Source organism: Papio anubis, chromosome 17 (genome assembly GCF_008728515.1).
Source record: "Papio anubis isolate 15944 chromosome 17, Panubis1.0, whole genome shotgun sequence".
In the NCBI taxonomy this organism is placed as follows: domain Eukaryota; kingdom Metazoa; phylum Chordata; class Mammalia; order Primates; family Cercopithecidae; genus Papio; species Papio anubis.
The window spans coordinates 61,363,161-61,390,252 of NC_044992.1; the positions used below are offsets into that span (position 1 = coordinate 61,363,161).

Below are 27,092 nucleotides of genomic sequence, written 5' to 3' on the forward strand. Positions count from 1 at the left end.
TTGTCGATTTTTGCTTTTATTGCAGTTGCTTTTGGCATCTTCATTATGAAATCTTTGCCCATTCCTATGGCTGAATGGAATTGCCTAGGTTGTCTTCCAGGGTTTTTATAGTTTTGGGTTTTACATTTAAATCTTTAATCCCTCTGGAGTTGGTTTTTGTGTATAGTATAAGGAAGGGATCCAGTTTCAACCTTCTGCATATAGCTAGCTAGTTATTCCAGCACCTTTGATTGGATAGGGGGTCCTTTCCCCAGTGTTTGTTTTTGTCCGCTTTGTGGAAGGTCGGTAGTTGTAGGTGTGCAGCCTTATTTCTGGGCTCTGTATTCTGTCCTATTAAAACACCAGAAATTTTTTCTCTGACATCTGGAGGCCAGAAGTCTACAGTGAAGGTGTTGGCGTGTCAGGCTCCCTCCAGAGGCTCTGGGAGAGAATCCATGCCTGTGGTGGCTGCTGGCCTTTGGCATTCCTTAGATTGCAGCTGCATCACCGAAGTCTCTGACTCAGCCTTTGCCTCTCCTCCTCCTCTCTGTGTGTGTCACTCTCCCTCTGCCCCTCTGTGTAAGGACACTTCTGATTGCATTTAAGAATCACCTGGATAATTTAGGATAATCTCATTTCAAAATCCTTAATTTAATCACATCTGCAAAAAACAAAAAAAATCATGATAACATTCATAGGTTGCATGGATTAGGTTATGGGCATTGGGAACCATCCTCAGCCTACCCCACTCAGTAAAATGTAAATAGTGATATACCTCCTCAACATGAGAAAAATCATTCAGTTGATCTGTTCAACTGAATCCAAAGCCGGCAAAATTTTTTTTAAATTGTGAAAAGCGAGTAAGAGTTCTCTTAAAGTAAGGATCAAATGAAGATGTCCACATGAGTATTTCACATATTTTTTGGACACGTCAGCCAATGAACTTATACAAAAGAACTATATAAGAGGTTTAAATATTAAAAAGTTGTATACAATTCATTTGGAAATAAGTAGACAGATTAACAGCTGATATTGGAAGAACTGTCTAGCCATTGGGGAAGCAGAGAGAATGTTTTTACCTTACGAAAATGCAGAGAACACAAAAGAATGTAAAAATTTAAAATTTTATATAACCAAAAAGGAAAAAAAAACAGCATATGTGTGTGTGTGTGTGTGTGTGTGTGTGTGTGTGTTGCAACACTTAACTACAAAAGGGGCAATGCCTTCTTTTACAAAGGAAACAACAACAATAATAACCTATTATAAAAATGAGCAGATGACTTGAACAGGGAGTTCACAGAAAAATGAATACAAGTGCCAGTGGATATCTAAAAAATACTCAGCTGCAGCTGGATGCAGTGCCTCACGCCTGCAATCCCAGCACTTTGGGATGCCGAGGCGGGCAGATCACCTGAGGTCAGGAGTTTGAGAGCAGCCTGGCCAACATGGAGAAACCCCATCTCTACTAAAAATACAAAAATAAGCCGGGTATGGTGGTGTACATCCGTAGTCCCAGCTACTCAGGAGGCTGAGGAAGGAGAATTTCTTGAACCCAGGAGGCAGAGGTTACAATGAGCTGAGATTGTGCCATTGCAGTCCAGCCTGGATGACAGTGAGACTCCATCTCAAGAAAAAAAATATATATATATAAAATAAAATATATATCATATATCATATATAAAATATATATTATTTTCTATATAATTTATAAAATATATAATATATGATATATAAAATATATATAATATAATATATAATCTATAAAAATATATGTTATATATAATATATAGTGTATATATACTCATCTTCATTAAATATTTTAAAAATGTGATTCAAAATGAGGCATCCCTTGTACCCTTGTGCCTATCAAATCGATAGAGATGAAAATGTTAATTACCAAGTGTTGCTGAGGGATTATTCATTTATATTTATTCATTTTTCCTTTTTTCATTAAGAGTTTAAGTTAGCTTGCTAGGTTGCATAAAATTAAGCAATCTAGCGTAAATTAAAAGTAAGTGAGGCCACCTGCAAAGTAGTCTTGCCAAAGAATCTGATCAAGTTGAATCTGATCAATTTCTAACCAACAGAGGGATGTGTGAGTCAATAATAAGGGATAAGAGCAGCAGAATCCAGTGGAAAAAAACTACAGGACACATGGCCTGCATTTCTTCAACAAAATAATTGCATGAAGTTGCAGGAGGAGAGGAAAGGGAGAGGCAAAAAGAAATGGAGGGAGGTCGGGTGCAGTGGCTCACGCCTGTAATCCCAGCACGTTGGGAGGCCGAGGCGGGCAGATCACCTGAGGTCGAGAGTTTGAGACCAGCCTGGCCAACATGGTAAAACCTCGTCTCTACTAAAAATACAAAAAGTAGCTGGGCATGGTGTAATCTCAGCTACTCGGGAGGCTGAGGCACAAAAATCACTTGTACCCAGGAGGCAGAAGTTGCTGTGAGCCGAGGTCGTGCCACTGCACTCCAGGCTGGATGACAAAGTGAGACTCTGTCTTTAAAAAAAAAAAATAGAAAAGAAAAAACAAAATGAAGGGAGAGCCCCTTGATTAAAAGGAAACTAAGAAACTTAACTGCTTATGAGACATGGCCCTAATTTTGCTCTTGATTCAAACATACAGTAATTTAAAGTATTTGAGATTTTTGTGAGACAATTAGAATTTTGAACACGGAGCAGATATTAAGAAATTGTTGAAGTGCGATAATGCAATTACAGTTACTGTTTTTTCAATAGTCAGTTTCTTTTAGGGATATTTGGTAGAGCATATAGATGAAATAATTTGATGTCTGGGAAAGAGGGTGGGATACAGACTAAACAAAATGTCCATGAATCAATATTGTTGAAGTTGGGGAAATGGATATATAGGGGTTGATTATAACTCTTTTGTTTATTTTCTCATATGCAGTGATTTGTTGCTTAATGATGGGGATAAGTTCTGAGAAACATTATTAGGTGATTTTGTCATTGTGTGAATATCATCGAATGAACTTCCATAAACCTCAATGGCATAGCCTACTACACACCTAGGCTATATGATATGGCCTGTTGCTCCCAGGATACAAACCAGGACAGCGTGTGACTGTGCTGAAAACTGTAGGCTCTTGTAACAAAATGGCCAATATTTGTGTATATCAACATAGAATGGGTATAGTAAAATATGGTATAAAATATAAAAAATGGTTCACCTGTGTAGGGCACTTACCGTGAATGGAGCTTCCAGGACTGGAGGTTGCTCTGGGTGAGTCAGTGAAGGAGTGGTGAGTGAATGTGAAGGCCTCATACTATGGACTGTAGACATTATAAACACTGTAAGCTTAGGCTACACTGAGTTTATACATATATTTTTCTTTCTTCAACAATAAATGAACCTTAGCTTATTGTAACTTTTTAACTTCCTAAACTTTGTACTTTTTAAAAAAAAACTTCTGGCTCTTTTGTAATAAATAACACTTAGCTTAAAACACAAACGTATAGCTGTGCAAAAATATTTTCTTTTTTTATGTCGTTATTCTCTAAGCTTTTTCTAGATTAAAATTATTTTAATTTTTACTTTTAAACTTTTTGAAAAACCGAGACACAAATACAGCTATCAGCCTTGGCCTACACAGGGTCAGAATCATCAATATCACTGTCTTCCACCTCCACATTCTGTCCCAGGTCTTCAGGGATAATAACATGCCTGGAACTGTCATCTCCTATGGTAACGGTGCCTTCTCCTGGAATACCTGCTGAAGACACTGCCTGAGGCTGTTTTACAGTTAACCTAAAAAAAAAAAAGTAGAAAGAGTACACTCTAAAATAACAGTAAAAAGTATAATATAGTAAATATATAAATCGGTAACATAGTCATTATCATTATCAAATATTATGTACTGTACATCATTATGTGTGCTGTACTTTTATATAACTGGTAGTGCAATGGATTTGTTTACACCACTAGCACTACAAACGTGTGTAATGAATTGCGCTATGACATTATGACGGCTACTATGTCACCAGGTGATAGTTGACCTAAACATCATTACGCAGTGTATGGCTGCATTTAAAATGTCCTATAATAAAATGTTATTAAAAGAATAGGTAAGACAGAAACGAAGTAAAAAAACAGTGACTCAGAAATGAATATGAATATAATTCCTAGTTTAGCTGTAAGCTTTTTAACCATTAACCCAAGGAAGAAAACATCCTTCTCATTTGCTCTAGGCAGGAATTGATCAATTATGCAGAAGCCAATTCTTTCTGTTACTGATACACATTTTTTTTTCCCCCTGAGTCTTTATAAGAGAACATTACGTAAGATAATGCAAAGCATCCTCAGGGACATGCATTCCAGAGGTCTCTTTGTAAGGTGTACTAAGGTGCACTCCAACAAGGGCCAGTGGCATGGGGATAGAATGCGGCTCCAAAGAAATCAGATGGAGCTGGGTGAGAGGCAGAATAGACCCTGTACTGATAGCATTCTAGTTGGGGGGATTGCAAATGAAGAACTTTCCTTCGTTTTTTGTATTACCCTTTAGTCTTCAAGCAGCTGGTTGAATTAAAGTTACTACCTTGGAGTTTCCTTTGGTTAAAAGGGAGGTGATCAGAGTGCTATTAAAATTGTGGGCCGGGCGCGGTGGCTCACGCCTATAATCCCAGCACTTTGGGAGGCTGAGGAGGGTGGATCACCTGAGGTCAGGAGTTCAAGACCAGCCTGGACAACATGGTGAAACCCTGTTTCTACTAAAAATACCAAATCTGCCGGGCATGGTGGCGCACGTCTGTAATCCCAGCTACTCGGGAGGCTGAGACAGGAGAATCGCTTGAACCTGGGAGGTGGAGGTTGCGGTGAGCCAAGATCACGCCATTGCACTCCAGCCTGGATAATAAGAGTGAAACTCTGTCTAGAAAAAAAACCAAAAACCAAAAAACAAAACAAAACAAAACCCCAAAATTGTGATCTTGGACCAAAGGAAAAAAAGAATCCATTACTTACATACACACACACATACACACACACACAAAATTCACCCCTCTTATTCACTATGCCACTCTTTTAACTATTAAAACAGAATTTTCTGTGATTCTGTTACTATTTAAGAACATCTTTATATATTGGTAAATTTCTTTTTTTTTTTTCTTTTTTTTTGAGATGGGGTTTCGCTCTTGTCGTCCAAGCTGGAGTGCAGTGTGGAGATCTCGGCTCACTGCCTCCGCCTCCCAGGTTCAAGCGATTCTCCTGCCTCAGCCTCCCAAGTAGCTGGGACTACAGGCGCCCACCAACACGCCCAGCTAATTTTTGTATTTTTAGTAGAGACGGGGTTTCACCATGTTGGGCAGGCTGGTCTCAAACTCCTGACCTCAGGTGATCCACTCTCCTCAGCCTCCCAAAGTACTGGAATTACAAGCTCGAGCTACTGCGCCTGGTTAGTTTGATAAATTTCAATCATATTCAAAAGTAGACTGTAATACTGCCAGGTATCTAGCACTCAGTTTTGACAGTGACCAACTCATAGCCAATCTTATTTTATCTGTATCTCCATCACGCACCCTGCCTTTTTTTTGAAGCAAATTCTAGAATATCATTTCACTCATAAACATTTTGGTATTATCTCTAAAAAAATAAATACTTATTTTTTAAAACCTAACCAAACCCAGTGTGTATTTTGAAAAGCTGGAGCACGCCACTAAATTTCTTTGCAACCCGTTGCCACATTGTTATTTTAAAATGATGTTTTAACACCCTTAGGACTATATTTCCTTTCGATCAATGCTAATGAGTGAAGCCGCCCATAAATGCAGAAGGAGATGAACACAGACAGTAGGGGTTCCCCACTGCCTGCCTCCTGCCTCCTGCCTTCTCCCTGGGCCTAGAACATAACTCAGGGCATTGGCTGTGATTTGCTTTTAGGTTCTTTTAGTAATATATTAGTCAATACCAAATTGTTAACGTGACATAAAAGGTCTACTAGTTTTTTTTTTTTTTTAAGCTTTAATCACATGAAGCTCTAAGAAAACCCATTTGAGCACTTTTATTCTCTTCAAATGGGAAGAGAATTTCCCAATTAGCGGGTGGACAGCCTGGCTCATCCTCCTTTGACAGGAGTGTAATTCTTTGTGTCCTTCACTAATTCTTCAAAATGTTCTTAGTTTGGCTGGCTGCCTTCCCTTCTTTTTTTTTTTTTGAGAGGGAGTCTCACTCTGTCTCCCAGACTGGAGTGCAGTGGCATGATCTCGGCTCACAGCAACCTCTGCCTCCTGGGTTCCAGTGATTCTCCTGCCTCAGCCTCCAGAGTAGCTGGGATTACAGGTGTGCGCCCCACGCCTGGCTAATTTTTTGTACTTTTAGTAGAGATGGGGTTTCACCATGTTGGCCAGGCTGGTCTCGAACTCCTGATCTGAAGTTATCTGCCCACCTTGGCCTCCCAAAGTGCTGGGATCACAGGTGTGAGCCACCGCACCCGGCCACCTTCTTTCCTTCTTCTTGTTTCCGTCTGTCTCAGGCAACTTTCTACTTCTTTGTTTGTTATTCCCAGATCTACATATTTCCTCCTGTCCCTCTCTTAAGCTCCATTTGCCTGCTTGAATTCTGCCATGCGTCCCTCCAGCATCTTATACTTAATACATCTGAAATGGAACTCATGATTTGCCCTTTCCCAGCTGGCCACCCACACTGACCTGACTTTCCTCTTTCACTTAACTTCATATGGGGGTGGAAAAGCCAGATGACGAGCATCATTTTTACTACCACTACTACTACTAGTAGCAATACTTCTATTACCATTACTACTACTTAGCTTCTGTTCCTTTGTTCCTCTTATGCAGTAAGTGACCAGAGCCTATAGATTTTGCCTCTGCAAAATTCAAGCAGCTTACTTGTGAGCCAGATTGCTGTGATCTCTACCTCTTATTTTTGGGTCTAGTGCTTAAACTCTGTACCCTAGGTAGGAAGACATGGACCCTGACTTCGAAGGGCTTGCGTTTTTAGTGGAAGACATGGATGAACAGATGGGTTCACTTAATCAGTATAGGAAGGTTCAGGGTACTGTGGCAACACAGAGGAAAGGTATTTATTGTATTGGGGACTTTCATAGAAGGCTTCCTGGAGAAAAACATGCTTGAGCTGAGTGTCGAAGTTGACTGGGGAAAACAGGTAATAACAACATTCTGGGGAAAATAGGAGCAAGGACCTGGAGGCATAATCAAGGCATACGATTATGTGGGTTTATGTGTGAGTGTGTGTGTAGCACGGTTTCAAATCATCCTGGTATTAGGTCAGTTCATCTTGTTACATCTTTTTTTTTTTTTTTTTCTGAAGCATAGATGTGGCATGACATTCCTCTACTGAAAAACATAAATGACTTCTCTTTTTACATCTGAAATTTAAAATTGATTAGTTACAGTATTTTGATCTCTGACTCCAATCTCCTCCTCCAGGTTTCTGTCTCCACCACTTTTCACTTTGGAGTAGAAAACTGAGAATTCTTTGAATATACCACAGTGCTTCTCCTTACATAGATAGCTCATCTTCATTTACTTAGAATCCCTTATTGTCTCTCCGAGTCCTGATTGTCAAAATCTCACCCATTATCTTTTTAAACTTTTTTTTTTTGATTTTGGAAACATTTAAATATATGTAAAGAAGACATACAGTATAACAAATGCTCAAGTACCCTTAAATCCTACCAAAATCAAAGGGCCGCTTCAAATACCACTTCCTATGTGAGACCATTTTTTAGTGTTGCTTGTCTTGCTGCTTCTCTCCTGCTTTCAGGGTGCTATGCTTGTATTGTACACCACACATACTCACTGTTATTATGGAGTTGGGTTTTCATATCTCCTGATACTTCGACGGCAGAATTTGCCATCTAATAAATTTTGACCCTTGCAATGTGTACCTTGGGGAATGATTGACAATTTCAGCTCAAAGACAGAGAGAACGCAGGGAGGAGCTAGCTTGGAATTTAATTCTTACTAATCAGAAAGAACTGGTGGGTTGTGGGGGAAGTGGCAGGAGCCTGGGAGGAAAGTGACATTGGCATCATAAAATGAGAAATGGTAAAACAAGTCAAACAAACAAACAAAAGACAACTTTACATAGACACATGGTAGACAAGGGCTGCTTAACTGTGGCTGATTTCTCAGACACTTGTGAAACTTAAAAAAATACATGGATCCTGAAGCCTCACTCTATCAACTTAGCCGGTAACTACTCTGCCCAGTAGCTGAGAGACCTGGACAAAAGGGCATTAGCAGGGGACCCACCTGCACGAGTCCTTTTGGGGCAGTTTCACCCGTAGGGATAGGATTGGAAGTGTGGTTTCAGTGACACAACTATGATATAGTTGTGTATAGATTTTAAGAGTTTTTAGCACTGAGACACTCTGTATGGCACCCAGCATGCCTGGAAGCCCCCCCCCCCACACACACACACCTGGAAGCCACACACACAAACACACACACTCCTGGAAGCCACACACACACACACACACTCCCCTGGAAGCCACACACACACAAACACACACACACACACAGAGAGAGAGAGAAGGGACCAGTGAGCCAATGTCTTTATTGGGTACAGGGCGTTATCCAGTTTCCTGCGGGGAGCTTTAATTGCTGGGTTTAAAGCAAGCAGGCACTAGTTCTAGGAGGTCACAGTGTGACTGAGAGGTGGTCACCTTACGTTTGTGGGCAAATGTCTGCATGGTCTGTTTAAAGGAAATGGCAGGAAAATAGGGAGGCCAGCCTGCTAGGCAGGAGAGATGTCTCTAAGTTTCATCTCTGGCCACTGGTTTGGAGCCACTCCGGCGGACTGTGGTATTAGAAACCGTGTCCAGAGTGACTGAGCCCTGCTTCTGATGTGAGATAGTTTAACTTAGGTTTAAAAATGGATACTGAGGCAGCCTAAGAGTATAAGCACTCACTACACTCCGTCCCAGAAATCCTGACTCTATAGACCTGGAGAAGTTCCCATAGTCAGTGGGCACAAAGAGAGGTTGATTCAAGATTGATGAGATGTTTGAAAAATGTAATTCTCGCATAAATAACAGAAAAGAGGGAGAATGGAGCATGGAATTTGAAGAAATAAGATGCCATCCAGAGAACATTCTGCTTAGCTCATATTTTAAAAATATAAGCATAAATATAAATATGGAAGGGAGAAAAGAAAGTATTTATTGAGCACCTATATTATGCCCGACCCTGCTACGCTTCTTCACACACACCGTGGCAACTGAGTCTCTTAATGACCTGGGGAGACTTTACATCATCTCCAGTTTGCAGGTGTAGAAACTTAGTTTAAGATAAGAAACCTTCTCAACGTTACATCACTAAGTGGGACAGCTGGGATCTGAAATGATTCTTACTGATGCAGAGGTTTGTGCAATTTCCATTCCATTCTTGGTTGTGCATTTGGTGTGTTTTTTGAAGAGCTCTGTACCAATGTTCAAAACAGTTGAGAAAAGAATAACAAATATTCAGTCAACAAATATTTACGATGTGCCGGTACTGGGCAAAATCGTTGGCCATCATGGAACTTATATTCTAGTGGGGAAAGATAGGTAAACAAGGAATAAATAAATGCAAAAGTAAATAAATACAAAAATAAAATAATTCTAGATTGTGAGAAAAGGTATGCGGGAAATGAGTGGAAGATGGTTCTGGAGATCTATTTTAGAGACAGTGGACATTTTTCAGCTAAAATATCAAAGTTTCAGGGCAGCTGCTTTGAGCTCATACTGTGTTGCAGGCCCAGCGTAAGGTGCCGGAATATGAAAGCAGGAATGTGTGGATGGTAATCCTTAGGCTGTGTTCAGGAAGCTCTGGGAAGCTTCTATGAGGGAGCTTTTGAATTTGGAAGGTTGAGTTCTTGTCTGCAAGAGAGCTTAGAGCCCTCCAGGTAGAAGGAACAGTATGACCAAAGGTAAGGTCTTAGGAGATTCATTCTGACTCTGAAATCAAACTGACTGCAGGTTTTTAAATGAGCTGTTCAGTCAGGCACAGTGGCTCACACCTGTAATCCCAGCAACAGCACTTTGGGAGGCCAAGGCGGGCAGATAACCTGAGGTCAGAAATTTGAGATTAGCCTGGTCAACATGGCGAAACCCCATCTCGACTAAAAATACAAAAATTAGGTGGGTGGGGTGGTGCATGCCTGTATTCCCAGTCACAGCTACTTGGGAGGCTGAGGGGCATGAGAATTGTTTGAACCTGTAAGGTGGAGGTTTCAGTGAGCCTAGATAGCGCCACTGCACTCCAGCCTGGGTGACAAAGCGAGCCTCTGTCTCAAAACAAACAAACAAAAAAAGGCCGGGCATGGTGACTCACGCCTATAATCCCAGCACTTTGGGAGGCCGAGGCAGGTGGATCATGAGGTCAGGAGTTCAAGACCAGCCTGACCAACATGGTGAAACCCCATCTCTACTAAAAATACAAAAATTAGTCAGGCGTGGTGGCGGGTGCCTGTAATCCCAGCTACTCAGGAGGCTGAGGCAGGAGAATCACATGAACCCGGGAGGCAGAGGTTGCAGTGAGCTGACATTGTGCCACTACACTCCAGGCTGGGTGACAGAGCAAGATTCCATCTCAAAAAAAAAAAAAAAAAGCTTTTCAGCTTTTCTTCTCTAAACTTTATGTAATTCCAGAGAGATTTGCTTGAGTGGTTGGAATCTCAGTGGTATATAAGAACCAGTGGTTTTGGAGGATTGGAGGATGGCAGGGTCTCTGTTCCCTTTTACATTGCTGTTGCAAAGCCAGCTTTCTTCCTGCACGCCTCTTCCCCTGCCCTGCTTCGTTCGTTGCTTTGCATATGATGATTGCAATTTAATAACACTGAATGATACTTCACTGCTGATTTGATTGCCAACTACCCTTGGAACGTAAGCCTCGATGCAAGTAGTAAGGAGAGGGCAGCCAAGGCCTCTAGATTGCCAGTTACTTGGCTGGAAATCCCATTCATATTGGGAAACAGATTTTTAAAATAAATTTGGCACAGGAAACACTGCCATCCTTTTGTGAAGCTGTGTCAATAATCATAAACTCTCACCATCATGCCCCCCCAACCCTCGGCCAAGCTAACAAATATTTAGGCATCAGCGTATCTTCACGATGCCACCTTCTGTTGACCGCGTGGGCTTCTCATGCTGTTTGGATTGGCAGTGGAACACAATCTTCTGTTTTATGTAATGAGGAACATCAGAGGAATGCTTTGTGCTTACCCTCTCAGAGTGTGTGCAAGACCTCTCGTGTACCCCATCATTTTCGGTGCAGTCAAAGCTAGCGAACATTTCTGTGGCCTGGTAAATATTTTCTAGCTATTGGCAAGGCTTTAAAAAATTTTTTTTTTCCAGTGCCATTTTGCTCCAGGCCGGGATTATAATGACCCAGCTTTGCTTTGGTTTAAGATGAATTTTGCAAATATATATGTGTGGTGGGACTACGCTATTTTCAGAGAACACAGGCATGGGTGTAACAGGGTCTGATGCAATAGAGTGCTGCATATGCCCAATCAGGCCAACGAGACTTACCCTTTGCAGACTGTGCCAATAAGCAGTCGAGGCTTGTTGCGATCTGCAGAAATCTACAGAATTCTCTCTTTCTGAGAAGGCGTGTTGCTAGCATGTGACATCATAGAAAGCCTTTTTTTTTTCTGACATCTTTTCTGCTTTGCTTTAGAATATCAAAGGCAAAGACTGTTGAACATAGTTGGCCGCTTAGCTTTATTATTCATGGTGCTCCCTCCCTTTTTTTTTTTTTTTTTTTTTTTAAACAGTGTTCAATGTTAGCGTCAGGTGTTGGCTGCCTTCCTGGGGGAACAGATTGCTGTGAAGTAAACACAGCTGGAAACTGACCACATATTGTTTTTCTTTCTTTTAAGAAATGAAAGAGGCATTTATAGAAAAGCTGCAGAACATGGTACTGTCCAGATTTATAGATTTATTCCTCCAAGTCTGGTTAATGATTAATGTCATGCCTGGGTGTCCACATAGACCCACTTCCCTTCTCCCTTCCTGAAGCTGCAAATTCCTGGGAACAATGAACTTGCAGAGGTTTGCTGCAATCCGAACTTGAGGAGGGGGCGGAGTCTGTTCGGTTCTGTTTCTCCTTGCTGAAGTGTGGTCTTTGGAGCTAAGTGAAGAATGACTTCTGTTAGATTTTCCTCTGCTGGCCTTCCCTGCAGCCTCGATAACCTCACCAGAGTCGCCTCTGCTGGTCTATTATTGTGCTGCTCTGTCAGAGATGGGCAAGTAAGTGAATTGCAGAATGTTGCTGTGTGTGCTTGTGATTTGTATTTTATTTGATGTACTTTTTAACGTGAAGGCAGAGTATTTTCTAACACTGTAATTCAACTAGGTTTTGTGTCTCCTGGATCTATTTTTTCTCGTTGCTCTGAGGAGCTGATATACTTGGAAATATTAGGTTTAAGATATGCAGATGTCCAACTTATATATAGTCAAGGGTTTAGAGTCTGGAGACAGGAGGCTGGCAATTTCAACTAGGAGGCAGTAAATTCAGGGTAAGAATGATGTTGATGTGGGGGGTTGGGGGGATAGCTGGGTGTAAAAGTGATCTGGGGAGAGAATCAAAGGCCTTCTCCTCCCTCTTGGAAGACTTTATTATAATTTTGGTCTTTTATTCCTTTGGTCTCTCTGTGCCAAAAACCTTCTCTCTTTTTTATTGTTTCTTTGTATAGATGTTTTGGTGATTTAAGTTATGGTTTAATAGTTAATTGCTGTTAAGAATTGCTACTAATTAATTGCTATATTAAGGTTTTCCAAAGGGGTTTTCTCAATAAATAGCTATTTCTCTTTACATCTACCTTATAAGAACTGAGTTAGAAATAAGAGGAAGATGTAGGAATTTAAGAGTAACTTCTGCTTTTGGTTTGCTTAAATGACAACTGGAGACCAGTTTTCATAGGCAAATTATGTGTTACTTTAGTGTTTGTTTTCTTTGAGAGGACTGTAGGGTTGCCTCTTGGGATTACCTGAATTATCTGTCGCCTGTACTGGAATTTGTATGTAGTTATCTGTATAGTTATCTAAACAAGTTGAACCTGTCATTCATTCCTCACTGAAGAATCTCTTTGAAAATAACATTTCCTGTCTGTTTGGCTGAGGCATATGGATGGCAATTGTTGGAATTAGGCCATCTATCTATTTGGATTCTCATAACTGGGTCCAGCACTTAGCATAGTTCCTGGTACCTAGGAAAGCTCTATGTGATGTCAATAACTGACAATTTGGTAACATCCTTAACAGCTGTTTGAGTTCCAAGAGCAGGAAAGTGAATGGTGAGTTTTGAACCGTGTAAAATACATAGGTAAACCCAAATGAGGAGAGAATTGAGAAAGCCTGAAAGTGTTCCTAAAAGGCTTTCTCTAGGCTGATTACTGCGAAGCATATTTTTTCCTGGCTTTATACAACTCGGCAGAATTGATCTGATTTTGGATTCTGAAGGAATAGAAAGAAAAAATTTCGTTATACATTGTAGTGGGCTATGATCATGTAGCCAATTCTCTTCATGAATTTTTTTAAATGACTTTTAAAAAGAGGAGACAGTACTAATTGTTTCCCTAAATGAGTCTAATTAAGAGCTACTTACGGTATCTTAATGTTTTTTCATATATATTATCTGCTTTGATTCTCATATCAGTCAAGTGAGGTGAGTACTGATGTTACTTCCTCATTTTACAATTGAGAAAACAGAGTCAGATGAAAAGTGATTCTAGAAGTTGTGTGGTGCATGGAAGAAGCAGATGTCAGCTGGATATTTTAAAACTCAAAATCCCGTGTTCTTCTCACTCGCCCCCTCTCCAGTCATCTCTAAACGTCTTCTATTGCAGGATAGTAGAAAGAACTCCCACCTGGGTGTCAGGAGACCTGGATTCTGATCTGACTGGGTCATTGCTGACCTCTGTGATGTGGAGCAAGTCACTGAAGTCTTTGGATGTCATTTTTTCTGCAAGGAGGTTATTTTAATTGATTTCTTAAGTTTCTCTGCAGCTTCAGGATCTATCCAGGGCTGTATCCAGGGCTTGTGTTATCTCTGAGTGCTCATCTGCAATGTAGAGAAGAGGTGGGAAAGGAGGTAGCATTCTTTTTTTTTTTTGAGACGGAGTCTTGCTCTGTCACCTAGGCTGGAGTGCAGTGGTGCGATCTTGGCTCACTGCATGCAAGCTCCGCCTCCTGGGTTCACGCCATTCTCCTGCCTCAGCCTCCCGAGTAGCTGGGTCTACAGGCGCCCACCACCGTGCCTGGCTAATTTATTGTATTTTTAGTAGAGAGGGGGTTTCACCATATTAGCCAGGATGGTCTCGATCTCCTGACCTCGTGATCCGCCCGCCTCGGCCTCCCAAAGTACTGGGATTACAGGCGTGAGCCACCGTGCCCGGCCAGGAGGTAGCATTCTTTCCAGTCATTCTATCCAGCGCTCCCTTGGTTTCCCCTGGGAGACACAGGATCTCCATGGATGGGGAAAACCCCAGGCCCTTGTTTGCTCTGATCTGCTTCCTGAGCTGGCATTTCTCAGTCTGTTCGTTTTCACTCATCAACAGAAGTATTCGAGCCAAATTCTCTTGTAATTTCAGCCCAGGTATGATCGACATCAAGCTACCTTTCCATCTGGCCCAAGAAGAAGTTATAACCTCCTTGCATAAGCTCATCTGTTATCTTAATCCTTTACGGAACAGGGCAAATGTAAATAAGTATTACTCTATCCTTCTCTTAAGTTTTTCAAATTACAGCAGGTGGTTGGGAAAAGTGGGGGGCAGAACAGTGGAAAAACATTTTTTATTCTACTTCCATTGCTAACTCCTGTAGTTGTTAACAGATCGATTTAGAAAATAGGGGGATACTGAGATAAGGGTGACTGCCCTTTACTAACACTAAAAAGAAAAAAAAAGCTATAACCAAGTGTCTGCCATCACCATTATAGTGTAAAAGAAAAAAAAAAAAAGCCAAGGCCAGGCATGGTGGCTCATAGGCTGAGTGTGGTGGCACATGCCTGTAATCCCAGCACTTTGGGAGGCCAAGGTCAGTGGATCACCTGAGGTCAGGAGTTTGAGACCAGCCTGGCCAACATGGAGAAACCCCTGTCTCTACTAAAAATACAAAAATTAGCCGGGCATGGTGGTGCATGCCTGTAATCCCAGCTCCTCAGGAGACTGAGGCAGGAGAATTGCTTGAATCCAGGAGGCAGAAGTTGCAGTGAGTGGAGATTGTGCCACTGCACTCCAGCCTGGTGACAAAGTGAGACTCTGTCTCAAAAAGAAAGAAGTTGCAGTGACACACTCAGTGGGCAGAAAGGGCAGATCTTCCTAGGAAAAGAGAGTTGGCATTCTCATCCTGATGTTTGCCCCCTGGACTGATGAAAAACCTCATTCATGACCATAGTCTGTATTTGGGAAGCTCTGTTCTACCAGGTGCTTGGGTTCTCAACACTCACAAACCTCCTGGGCAGGAAGTGGTGCTTTGAATGGAGACGTGAGAGCTGCATGCGCAGGTCAGCTCTTTCCTTTGCTGCAGTCTCTTTCTCTGCTATCTTGCTATGATTTAATCCTTAACGTTTTCCTTACGTCTTTCCCCATAGGCAAGAAGCGAAACCCTGGCCTTAAAATTCCAAAAGAAGCATTTGAACAACCTCAGACCAGTTCCACGTAAGTTGGCGAGATCATCATCTGAATCCAAATCCTTGTACTTTCAGGTTTCTCCTGGGGGTTTATTTTTGGACTGGTGAGCAATGCCTTGACTTTAGAAAAGCCCTTTAAGGGGGGAAGCCATTTGCTCACTGTTCTGAGACCTGAAATAATCATATCTTATCAGTCAGTTATGTTGAATGGGTAGTTTTGAACTCAGTGTCTTAAGTTATTGGTTGAGTAAGAATTGAATGTCACATATATTTGGCAGATGGGGCTCTATGTAAGGCCAGAAAGGCCCCTGGATGTGGACTTCCTTGCCTTTTCCCTGTAGATTGGAGCAAACAGGAAAATCCCTGTGAAAGCCACTACTATAAAACTTGGGTTGAGATGGAAAGATGGTATTTGGTGAGGACCCACATCCTGACACTTAAATTCTGTCCCATATAAACAGAAGGAAGAATGAGGTAAAGGAACATTTTTTTATTAGCTGAGGTTTTGGCCTAAATCCCTAAGTCAGCTCAAGTCCTAGTGAAGGACATCGTGTAAATGACATCCTCTCTGTGAACCTCCTTCTTGTTTTTTTTTTAATCTGGTGGTGGGAAAGGTACTTCCCTACCAAGGCATCTGCATGAGAGGAATCGAAACTCCAAGGAAACGAATCACAATAGAGGTGTTAGAGAGACAGGGCAAGGGCAAAGAGAGGGCATCCTAATGGAAAAGTGAGTTGGTAAGGCTTTTGCTCATGTCTACAAAAGTGCCTCCCTTTGTAATACGTTTTGATGTTAGCTGTGATCTACTATCAGGAAGTGCACCCCCTAGTGTTGGAATGTGCTTTCAAATGGGATCCTGTCTGCTGTTAAGACTTTGTTAAAGCCGTTGGTCCTTGCATTGCATGAAGCAGTATACAGAAACTTTCCACTGGAGAATTTTTAAGGACACAGTAGAGTTGACGGCTACTCTTCAGGGTTCTGGACTGTAGCTCAAGGGTCTAAACTCAAGATAGAATGTTCCTTTCATTGGAATCTGCAGGAGGAAGATCCATCTTCTCATACTTACTATCAATATTTTTTTCCTCTTTTTTTTCTTTATTTTGGTCTCTCTGAGCAATTTTTTTTTTTTGTAGACCTGTGAACTGTGTAATTACTATTGTTTCCTCTCTGATTGATTTCTCAAGAGCTTAGAGTCAAATATGTGGCCTACTTTTACTACCTGTATAGGAATTTATGGGATATACTTTTAAAACTTTTTATTTTGAAGTAATTGTAGATTAAAAGGAGGTTGCAAAGAAATGTACAGGGAAGTCCCATATATCCCTTTCCCCAAGCCATGCCAAACTCCCCCCATCTCACGTTAACATCTTGCACAACCATAGTACATTATCAAGATCAAGAAAGTGGCAGTAGTGCAAATCATAGAACTTAATTTTGCCAGCTATGCGAGTATTCATTTGTGTGTGTGTGTGTGCATGTGTAGCTCTATAAAGTTTATCACATGTATAAGTATTGCATAAATACTATTATAATCAAGATACTTCACTACAGCAACATTACAAGACTCTTTATGTTACCCTCTTATAGTCACACCCACCTCTTCCCCCCATCTCTGTCCTTAATCCCTGGCAACCACTAATCTGTTCTCCTTTGCCATTTTGTTATTTCATGATTGTTATGTAAATGAAATCATGCATCTCTTTTTGAGATTTTTTTGTTCAACATAATTTTATTGAGGTTCATTTAAGTAATTGCATGTATTGACAGTTTGTTCCATTTTATTGCTAAGTACCCATCTATGGTATGGTCATACCATAGTTTGTTCAACACCTTAGCCTTTGAAGAAGATATGGGAAGTTTTCCATTTTTGGCTACTAGGAATAAAGCTGTTATGAGCATTTATGCATAAGTTCCTGCATGAGAATAAGTCTTCATTTCTCTGGGGTATAAGCCCAATAGTGTAATTGCTGGGTTACATGGTAAGCCCATCTTTAGTTTTGAAAGAACTGCTGAACTGTTGGCCAGAGTAAATGTACCATTTTATGTTCTCACCAATAATGTCTGAATAATCCAGTTTTTCTGGATCTCTGCCAGCAATTGGTACTGTCAGTATTTTGCAGTTTAGCCATTCTGATTTGTAGTGATATGTATGTAGTTTTTGTTGTTGTTGTTGACATGGAGTTTCTCTCTTGTTGCCCAGGCTGGAGTGCAGTGGCGTGATCTCGGCTCACTGCAACCTCTGCCCCTAGGTTCAGGTGATTCTCCTGCCTCAGCCTCCCCAGCAGCTGGGATTACAGGCGCCTGCCACCATGCCCAGCTAATTTTTTTTTTTTTTTTTTTAGTAGAGACAGGGTTTCACCATATTGGCCAGGCTGGTCTGCTGGTCTCGAACTCCTGACCTTAGATGATCCACCGGCCTCGGCCTCCCAGAGTGCTGGGATTACAGGCGTGAGCCACCGTGCCCGGCCTATATGTAGTTTTAATTTGCAATTTCTCTAGTGGCTAATAATGTAGAATATGTTTTTAGGTGTTTATTTTCCATCTACATATTTTTGGTGAAATGTCTGTGCATATCTTTTGCCCATTGTCTAATTAGATTCTTTTTATTGTTTACTTTTGAGAGTTATTTGTATATTCTGGACACAAGGACTTTGTCCGATACATGATAGGAAAATATTTTTCATAGTTTGTAATTTGTCTTTTTATGATTTTAGAAGGGTCTTTCACAGAGCAAAAGTTTTTAATTTTGATGAAGCTCAACTTATCAATTATTACTTTTACAGATCATGCTTTTGATAATAAGTCTAAGAACATTTTGCGTAGTCCTAGATCTGTCTAGAAGTTTTGTAGTGTTGCATTTTGCATTTAAGCCCATGGTCCATTTTGAGTTAATTTTTGGTCAAGGTATGAGTTTAGGTTGAGCTTTATTTTTTTGGCCAGTGGGTTACCAATTATTCTAGAACCATTTGTTGAAAAGGCTATCCCTCCTCCATTGAATTGCTTCTGCTCCTTTGTCAAATGTCAATTGGGCATATTTGTTTGAAGTTATTTCTGTGTTCTCTATTCTGTTCCACTGATTTATGTGTCTGTCCCTTTGCCAGTATCACACTGTCTTGATTACCACAGCTGCATAGTAAGTCATAACAGGGAAACATGATTCCTTCACTCTGTTCCCTTTCAGAATTATGTTGACTATTCTAAAGGTCTTTCTCTTTTCATATAAGTTTTAGAATAAGCTTGTCTATGTCCACAGAGAAACTTACTGAGATTTTAGTAGGAATTGTGTTTAACCTATAGATCAATTTAGGGCGAATTGACATTTTTACTACCTTGGTTCTTCTAATCTGCAAACATGGTATATTTCTTCAACTTTAAAAATTTTATTCCACCAGTATTTTTATAATACAATTCCTCTATATTAGACTTTGTTGAAATTTATACCTAAGTGTTTTTTTGGAGCAAATTTTAAGCGGAATTTGATTTGTGAGCTAGGTTTTTACTTGTTCATTGTCAGTGTATAGAAATGCAATAGATCTTTTCTGTATTGATTTTGTATTCTGTGGATTCTGCAATTGATCTTCTATTCTGTGACTTTACTAAAATCGCTTATTAGTTCTAGAAGCTTTTCATCGAATCCTTAGAGTTTTCTATGTAGATAGTCATGGCATCTGTAAACAGAGACAGTTTTATTTCTTCTTTTCCAATCTTTACTTTGATTTTTACTTGCATTTTGTTGCCTTATTGAAGTGACAAGAATGTCCAGTCCTGTGTTAATAAGGTTGATGAGAGCAGGCAAACTGGTTTGTTCCTCATCTTAGAGGGAAAGCATTTAGTCTTTCACTAGTAAGTATGAAGCTAACTGTAGATTTTTTGTAGATGTTACTTATGAGGTTGAAAAGGTTCCCAGCTATATAAAATCTCTCAGCATACTGAGAGGTTTTTTTTGATTGTTTGTTTTTGTTTTTTGAGACAGGGTCTCACTCTGTCACCCAGGTTGGAGTGCAGTGGTGTGCTCATGGCTCACTGCAGTCTCAGCCTCCCCTGGCTCAAGTGATCCTCCCATCTCAGCCTCCGAAGTAGCTGGAACTACAGGTACATGCCACCACACTGGGCTAATTTATTTTTGTATTTTGTAGAGATGGGGTTTCACCATGTTGTCTAGGCTGGTCCGAACTCGTGGGTAAGCAGTTTGCCTGCCTTGGCCCTCCCAAAGTGCCAGGATTACAGGCACGAGCCAACATGCCCTGCCTGAGAACTTTTATTATGAATGGGTATTGAATTTTGTTGAATGCTTTCTCTGCACCAATTGATATGATCATAAGATTTTTCTTCTTTGATCTGTCGATATGTAGATTATGTTGATTCATTTTTATGTACTGAGCTAGCCTTGCATACCCCAAATGAATCCCAGTTAGTTATGGTGTATATATTTTTGTTCATTGTTGGATTCGATTTGCTAAAATTTTGTTGAGGATTTTTGTTTCTAGGCTTTTGGGAGATGTTGGTCTGTGATGGTTTATTTATTATTTCTCTTGTGCTATTATTTTCTAGTTTTAGTATTAAGGTAATGCTAATAAAAATGAATTGGTAAGTGGTGCTTCTATTTTTTGGTAGACATTGTATAAAATTGGTGCTAATTCTTCTTTGAATGTTTGCTAAAATTCTCCAATGAAAGAAAATGAGCCTGGATTTTTTTTTTTTTTTTTTTCCTGGGACTTTTTAATCACAATCCCAATTTCTTTAATAGTTACAGGACTATTCAGATTATCTGTTTCATTATGGCTGAGTTTTGGTAGTATGTGGTTTTGAGGAGTTGGTCTATTTCTTCGAAGTTGTCACATTTATGAGAGTAAAACTGTTCACGGTGTTTTCTGCCTATCCTTTAAATGGATGTACAATCTGTTGTGACACCTTTTTTTTGTTTTTCTTCCCTGATACTGATAGTTTGTGTCTTCTCTTGTTAAATTTGTCAGTTTTGCTTGAGGTTTATCAACTTTACTGATTTTTTTTTTCTTTTGAAGAACCGGCTTTGTTTTATTTTCCTATTTTCAATTTTATTGCTTTCTGCTTTTATTTTTACTATTTCCTTTGGGATTTATTCGTATATCAACCTGCCAGCAGTCTTATATCCCTTCCCCTTACAATTTTTATTCTTTACCTTTTATATTAGTTTACATTATAGCATAAAGTATATGTTAATTTTATAAATTTTATGAATTTTGGAAGGCTACCATAAACGCTTTCTTGGTATAAACAAGGATAAAAGCAGTTTATATTTTGTTTTTCCCTCGTATGGTATTAATAGGATATGCTGTGAATATACTTATCTGTTTCACTTTGTGAAGCAAAAAGTATCACTTCATTATTGTAGAGTATACCACCGTAGCTCAAAGAGTCTCCTTGTTATGACTTTAATGCCGAGGCTTAAATTTGTACTCCTAAAGAAGTAGCTCCCACATTTTGTGTTTTTCTTGGCGATTTTTGAAGTCTGGCTTGGTGATTTCTTCCCATTCATACCCTGCCTCCTTCTGCTGCGCTTCACAAAAATAAATAGGCCTTGACAAAGCTCCATTCTCCCGAGTTCCACGTGTGTGGCCCCTCTGTTTGAGCTCTTTCTCTGAGCTACTGATGCCAGTGTGGGCTGTCCCTTCCCTTAATTGATAGTGACCAATTCTAAATCAGTGTGATGCTAGTTCATATTGTTTCATTTAACCACCACAAGAAACTCAGAAGCAGTGTTTGTTACTCTCATTTGACATGTGAACAAACAGAACGGTGCAACGGTCAGGTGCATTGCTCCAAACTGTTGAGCATAGCTTCATGGGTAAGAGTTCAGGGTCTGGAGCCAGAACACTTAGGTTTAAATTTGGGATCTAAACTTCACTAGTTGAATACCTTAGGCAAAATATCTAACTGCGCTAAGCCTTAGTTTCCCCTTCTAAAAATACCAAAACATTAGCCGGGCGTGGCGGCGGGCGCCTGTAGTCCCATTTTCTTGGGAGACTGAGGCAGGAGAATCACTTGAACCCAGGAGGTGGAGGTTGCAGTGAGCCAAGATTATGCCATTGCACTCCAGCCTAGATGACAGAGTGAGATTCCATCTCAAAAAACAGACAAACAAAACCCAGGAATAACAGTGATGTTGCTGTCTTGAGGATTAGATGTCATAATCCATATGAGTGTCTCGTGTAGTGCCTGGTGCATTGCAATTGCTCGATGAAAGGTAGCTCCAAGCGAGCATTATTGCACAGCTTCTCAGTGGAAGAACTGGCATATAAGCTCAGGAATCTCTGACTTTCAGTGATGTGCCCTTAGCCACACAGCAGACTGGTAGAGGCTGTGAGCAAACAGTTTATGGCTAGTGAAATGAGAGGTAGTATCCTTTACAGCACACTGTGCATCAGAAGCCATCATGGTGCAGCTCTGGGTTCTAATCTCATTGTCTCTCTAAGAGTTCTTTTTTCTTTTGAGACAGAGTCTCGCTCTGTTGCCCAGGCTGGAGTGCAGTGGTGTGATCGTGGCTCACCACAACCTCCGCCTCTCGGGTTCAAGCAATTCTCCTGCCTCAGCCTCCCAAGTAGCTTGGACTACAGGCACCTGCCACCATGCCCAGCTAAGTTTGTATTTTTAGTAGAGATGGGGTTTCACTATGTTAGCCAGGCTGGTCTCGAACTCCTGACCTCATGATCCACCCGCCTCAGCCTCCCAGAGTGCTGGGATTACAGGTGTGAGCCACTGCTCCCAGCCTGAGTGTTCTTAAATTATTTAGTCACTTTCAATATTAATTGCTGAAAGAGGTATTAATACCTCGATTTCAATTCATACCCTATTCTATTTCACTAGAGGTAATAACACCTCTATTAATACTACCTCTGAGAGTTGTAAAAATTAAGGAAGCTATTTTATGTAAATGGCTCACACAGTCTCTTGCCCAAATAGGTGCTCAATAAATATTTCTGAATAAATGAATAATAATTGTGATAATAACCAGTGAACTGATTCCTCATGTAAAATTCTAGATGAATAACTATCGTACTAAACCGAAGCTGGTTGTTCATATAAGAAATGAATACTAGGTGACCTTTGGAAGACCTTTGGTCTTCCAGGGGAAGAATTTTTGTAATAAGCTTGGTTTTTTCCCCAGAGGACTAAAATATTGAATAAGTGACAGAGAACATCCACCCACAGTATAAACTTCCTGCAGAATCGCAATGCCCCTGGCAAACTAATATGCCCAGCCCTGGACAGAGCACAATGTCAACTAATCCAATCTGATTTGTCAGTCTTGGCCCCATCATTTGATATTTTTGGCCCACTTGATGAGCCCAAGGGCCTGCGGCATAGGCGAATTGATTATTTTCATTAGAGGAGGCCTGGGCATTGGGAGCAAGTTCCTTGTATTCAATCTGCCTCGATGGGAATCATGAGAGCAGGTAAAAAAGCTCTTAGCCCAGTTTTTTATATTTCCTTCTCTTCTTCCTTTTTCTCCTCCTTAAGTCAAGGCTGAGATTCAGGTGACTTGAGTTTTATTTTCAGCTCTGCGGATGACCGTATGGCTTCAGAAAATCACCCAGCTTTTCTGGGTTTCATTTTTCTTAATCTGGAAAATGGCACCAGACCCTTCTATTAGGTCCCGGGGTAATGCAAAGTTAGTATAGAGCCAAGCTCAGCAAACTTTTTTTGTTTGTTTGTTTTGTTTTGTTTTGTTTTGTTTGTAAAAGGCCAGATAGTAAATATTTTAGGCTACGTGGGCCACAGAGGATGATGTTGTTTATTTTTTGGTTTTTTACAAGCATTTAAATTTGGAAAAGTCATTCTTAGCTGGACCACAGACTGTAATTTGCTGAGCCCTGCTATATATATAAAATATAAGAATATTAGACTTGGAAGAACTCGTTTTCGATAACCTCATTGGATGGCAAAAACAGTCGCAGCCCCAAATAATTAGTGACCTTACTGTTGCTTCATACTTTTAAAAAGTCAAGGTGATGGCTGGGTGTGGTGGCTGACGCCTGTAATTCCAGCACTTTGGGAGGCTGAGGCGGGAGGATCACTTGAGGTCAGGAGTTTGAGACCAGCCTGGCCAACATGGCGAAACCCTGTTTCTACTCCAAGTACAACGATTAGCTGGGCGTGGTGGTGGGTGCCTGTAATCCCAGCTGCTTGGGAGGCTGAGGCAGGAGAATTGCTTGAACCCAGTAGGTGGAGGTTGCAGTGAGCCAAGATCGCGCCACTGCACTCCAGCCTGGGTGACAGGGTGAGATTCTGTCTCAAAAAAAAAAAAAAAAAAAAAAATCAGCGTGTTGAATAATTGCAAAGGATTTTTGTTGTTTATATTAGTCACATGTTTAAAGTCATATTTGCCTTTATTTCAAAGTGCCATTACAAATTAGTACAAGCAAATTGTGACAACTAAGGAAAAACAGCTTTGGAAATCTTGAGAAAGAGGAAGTAGCGTTTTAGAAATTTGATTCTTCCAGAAACCTTTTCTGAAGAAAAATTCCCTGCTCAGAAACACAAGATATAGAAACACATCACTGCTGTTTGTGGGGGGTGTGTGTGTGTATTTTGTTTTGTGTTGTTTTTTTCCGCTCTCTCTCTCTCAGTCCCCAGTTTTAAGTTAGTATAAAAAACTTTAAGTATTCTATGTATTCCAAAAGAATTTTGAGGTGAGAGAAGGCTTGCCGTTTTCCTCTTTTTTTTTGTTGTTTTGTTTTGTTTTTTGAGACCGAGTCTCGCTCTTGTCGCCCAGGCTGGACAGCAGTGGCATGATCTTGGCTCACTTCAACTTCAACCTCTGCCTCCAGGGTTCAAGCGATTCTCCTGCCTCAGCCTCCCGAGTAGCTGGGATTACAGGCGCCCGCCAGCATGCCCGGCTAATTTTTGTATTTTTAGTAGAGACGGGGTTTCACCACGTTGGCCAGGCTGGTTTCGAACTCCTGACCTCAGGTGATCCACCTGCCTCGGCCTCCCAAAGTGCTGGGATTACAGGTGTGAGTCACCACGCCCAGCCCGTATCCCTACTTTTTAATTTTATTTATGTATTTAATTTCAGCAAAAGGGTTAGAATCATACCTGAGATTTGGAAAAAGTCCTCATTGGCAAAGGTTTCTTTTCTCTCTGCCTTTCATCTTTCCCTTTTCCTCTCTCTTTCCATTTTCCTTTGCCTTCTTCTGGCATGGAATGTGCTTCCAGAGAGACATGAGTCTTTACCTGCCTGCTCACCCTCTTTCCCTCTTTTCTGGCAGCACCAAGATTCTTTCGTCTGTAGCCTCTAGTTGCTCTTTTTGTTTGATCACATTAACAATGTGTTTTTTGGCATTTGGTATGTTTTATATAGAGAGAGTCTCACTCTATCACCCAGGCTGGAGTGTAATGGCACAATCTTGGCTCACTGCAACCTCCACCTCCTGGGTTCAAGCGATTCTCCTGCCTCAGCCTGCCGAGTATCTGGGATTACAGACGTGTGTGCCACAATGCCCAGCTAATTTTTGTGTTTTTCCTAGAGACGGGGTTTCACCGTGTTGGCCAGGCTGGTCTCGAACTCCTGACCTCAGGTGATCCGCCCGCCTCAGCCTCCCAAAGTGCTGGGATTACAGACGTGGGCCACCGCACCTGGCCAGCATTTGCTATGTTTATCGTACTACCGTTGGTACATTTCTTTCAGAAAAGTGCCTTTCTCAGCTTCTAGTTGTGTGCACAGCCAGAGCCAAACATTTATCTCTTAAGTAGATTGATACCACCTGAGAGATCATTGAAGTAGTAGAAATAAATACTCAGGAAGTGACTATAGAAACAAAATCAGCAAACCTCTGGCTCCTAAGAAAACCCTAGAATTGTATAATGCTATGCATGGAAGAAATATTGCTGGGCTTGATGAGACAGCCTGGTAGAGTAGAGAGGATGCAGAACTGGAAATCAGGAGACCTGGGGCAGCTGTGGGCTGGGGGGAGTCACTTTTCCTCTCTGGACCTTCTGTCCATCTATGAAAGAAGGGACTAGATTTGAAATTCTTACGTTCTATGAATTTTGTGAGTTAACAGAATATATGCCATTGCTATTTGTTTCTTAAAACAATTGTGAGACATGTGGTGACTTAATTATATGTATTGGTGCTCTTGGATGAAAAATAAAGCTTGAGACTTACTACTCTAGCACAATGACCTGTATCAGCAGTCCCTAACCTTTTTGGCACCAGGGACTGGTTTTTTGAAAGACAGTTTTTCCATGAACTGGGTGGGGGGATGGTTTCGGGATGATTCAAGCACATTACATTTATTGTGTACTTTATTTCTATTATTATTACATTGCAATACATCATGAAATAATTATACAACTCACCATAATGTAGAATCAATGAGGGTCTTGAGCTTGTTATCCTGCAACTATATGGTCCCATCTGGGGGTGATGGGAGACAGCAACAGATCATCAGGCATTAGATTCTCATAAGGAGTACGCAACCTATATCCCTCGTATACACAGTTCACAGTAGGGTTTGTGCTCCTATGAGAATCTAATGCCACCGCTGATCTGACAGGAGGCAGAGCTCAGGTGGTAATGTGAGCGATGGGGAGTGACTGCAAGTACAGGTGAAGCTTCTCTCCTTCACCCACCACTCATCTTCTGCTGACTGGTATTAGTCTGTGGCTTGGGGGTTAGGCACCCTGATCTATATAATTGCACGTATGAATTAGATATTTATTGTATGCCAAACATTCTGCTAAGCATTTTACTTGTATTATCTCATTTAATACTCACTCCTGCTTCACAATGTAGGCATATTAATATCCCCCTGTGAAAGAAGAAATGGAGCCCCAAAGAGATTAAGTAATTTAAACCCAAATGTAATTTATTTCAAATCTCCTCTTATTCACACTCATATGCTGCTTCAGTTTACTCATGAACTTCCACTTTCTTTTTAAGGAAAAATACCCCCAGTGGCGTGTGATTTGGGAAGGATATAATTGACTCATTAGCTTATGTTTGTCCTTTTCCCCCTTATCTTTCTTAGACCACCTCGAGATTTAGACTCCAAGGCTTGCATTTCTATTGGAAATCAGGTAAGAAAAAGTCACGTCTGCCAGCTAATACGTTGGCCATTTTATATGTATGCTTTGTTTTCCCTAGCATACTGTCAGGGGATGAGTAAAAAAAACATTTGCATTTAAAGGGAAGTGGTATGCAAAGTTTTTGCTATTTTGAAAAAATGTTGAATTGAAATCAGGCTACTGTGGTTTTGATGGAAGGCATTTGAAGAGAGTAGATGGTTCTCTTGGGACGGTATTTCTCAAAGCTCGGACATAATCTAGTTGCCATCAGTCAATAGTGGGTTACAGACACAATGAAGTGGTCGTGGCTAAAGAACTGCAGTGAAATAGCTTCAACTGAGACATGAGCAAGCTGAATCCAAGTTGCATTTCTGTGTTGCCTGGGACAAGCAGGTGGGCTACCCCCGTGGGAGCTCCTAGACATCTCTTGGCCCTTCTTGTAGCTTCTT

General features: G+C 40.8%; 1 protein-coding gene across 5 annotated transcripts in view; it reads left to right on the plus strand.

Annotated features, from left to right (window-relative positions):
* The window catches only part of MAP2K6 (mitogen-activated protein kinase kinase 6), a 141,215-nt gene that overhangs the window by 76,480 nt on the left and 37,643 nt on the right, over positions 1-27,092 (plus strand). For 4 of the 5 annotated variants that reach the window (XM_017950923.3, XM_021929346.2, XM_017950922.3 and 1 more), the window contains exons 2-3: positions 15,556-15,622; positions 26,607-26,655. In XM_017950923.3, the coding sequence (XP_017806412.1) occupies positions 15,556-15,622; positions 26,607-26,655 (116 nt within the window). Of the gene's footprint in view, positions 1-11,742; positions 12,213-15,555; positions 15,623-26,606; positions 26,656-27,092 lie in introns of those variants that run through there. The other variant, XM_009191101.4, reaches the window with a different exon arrangement.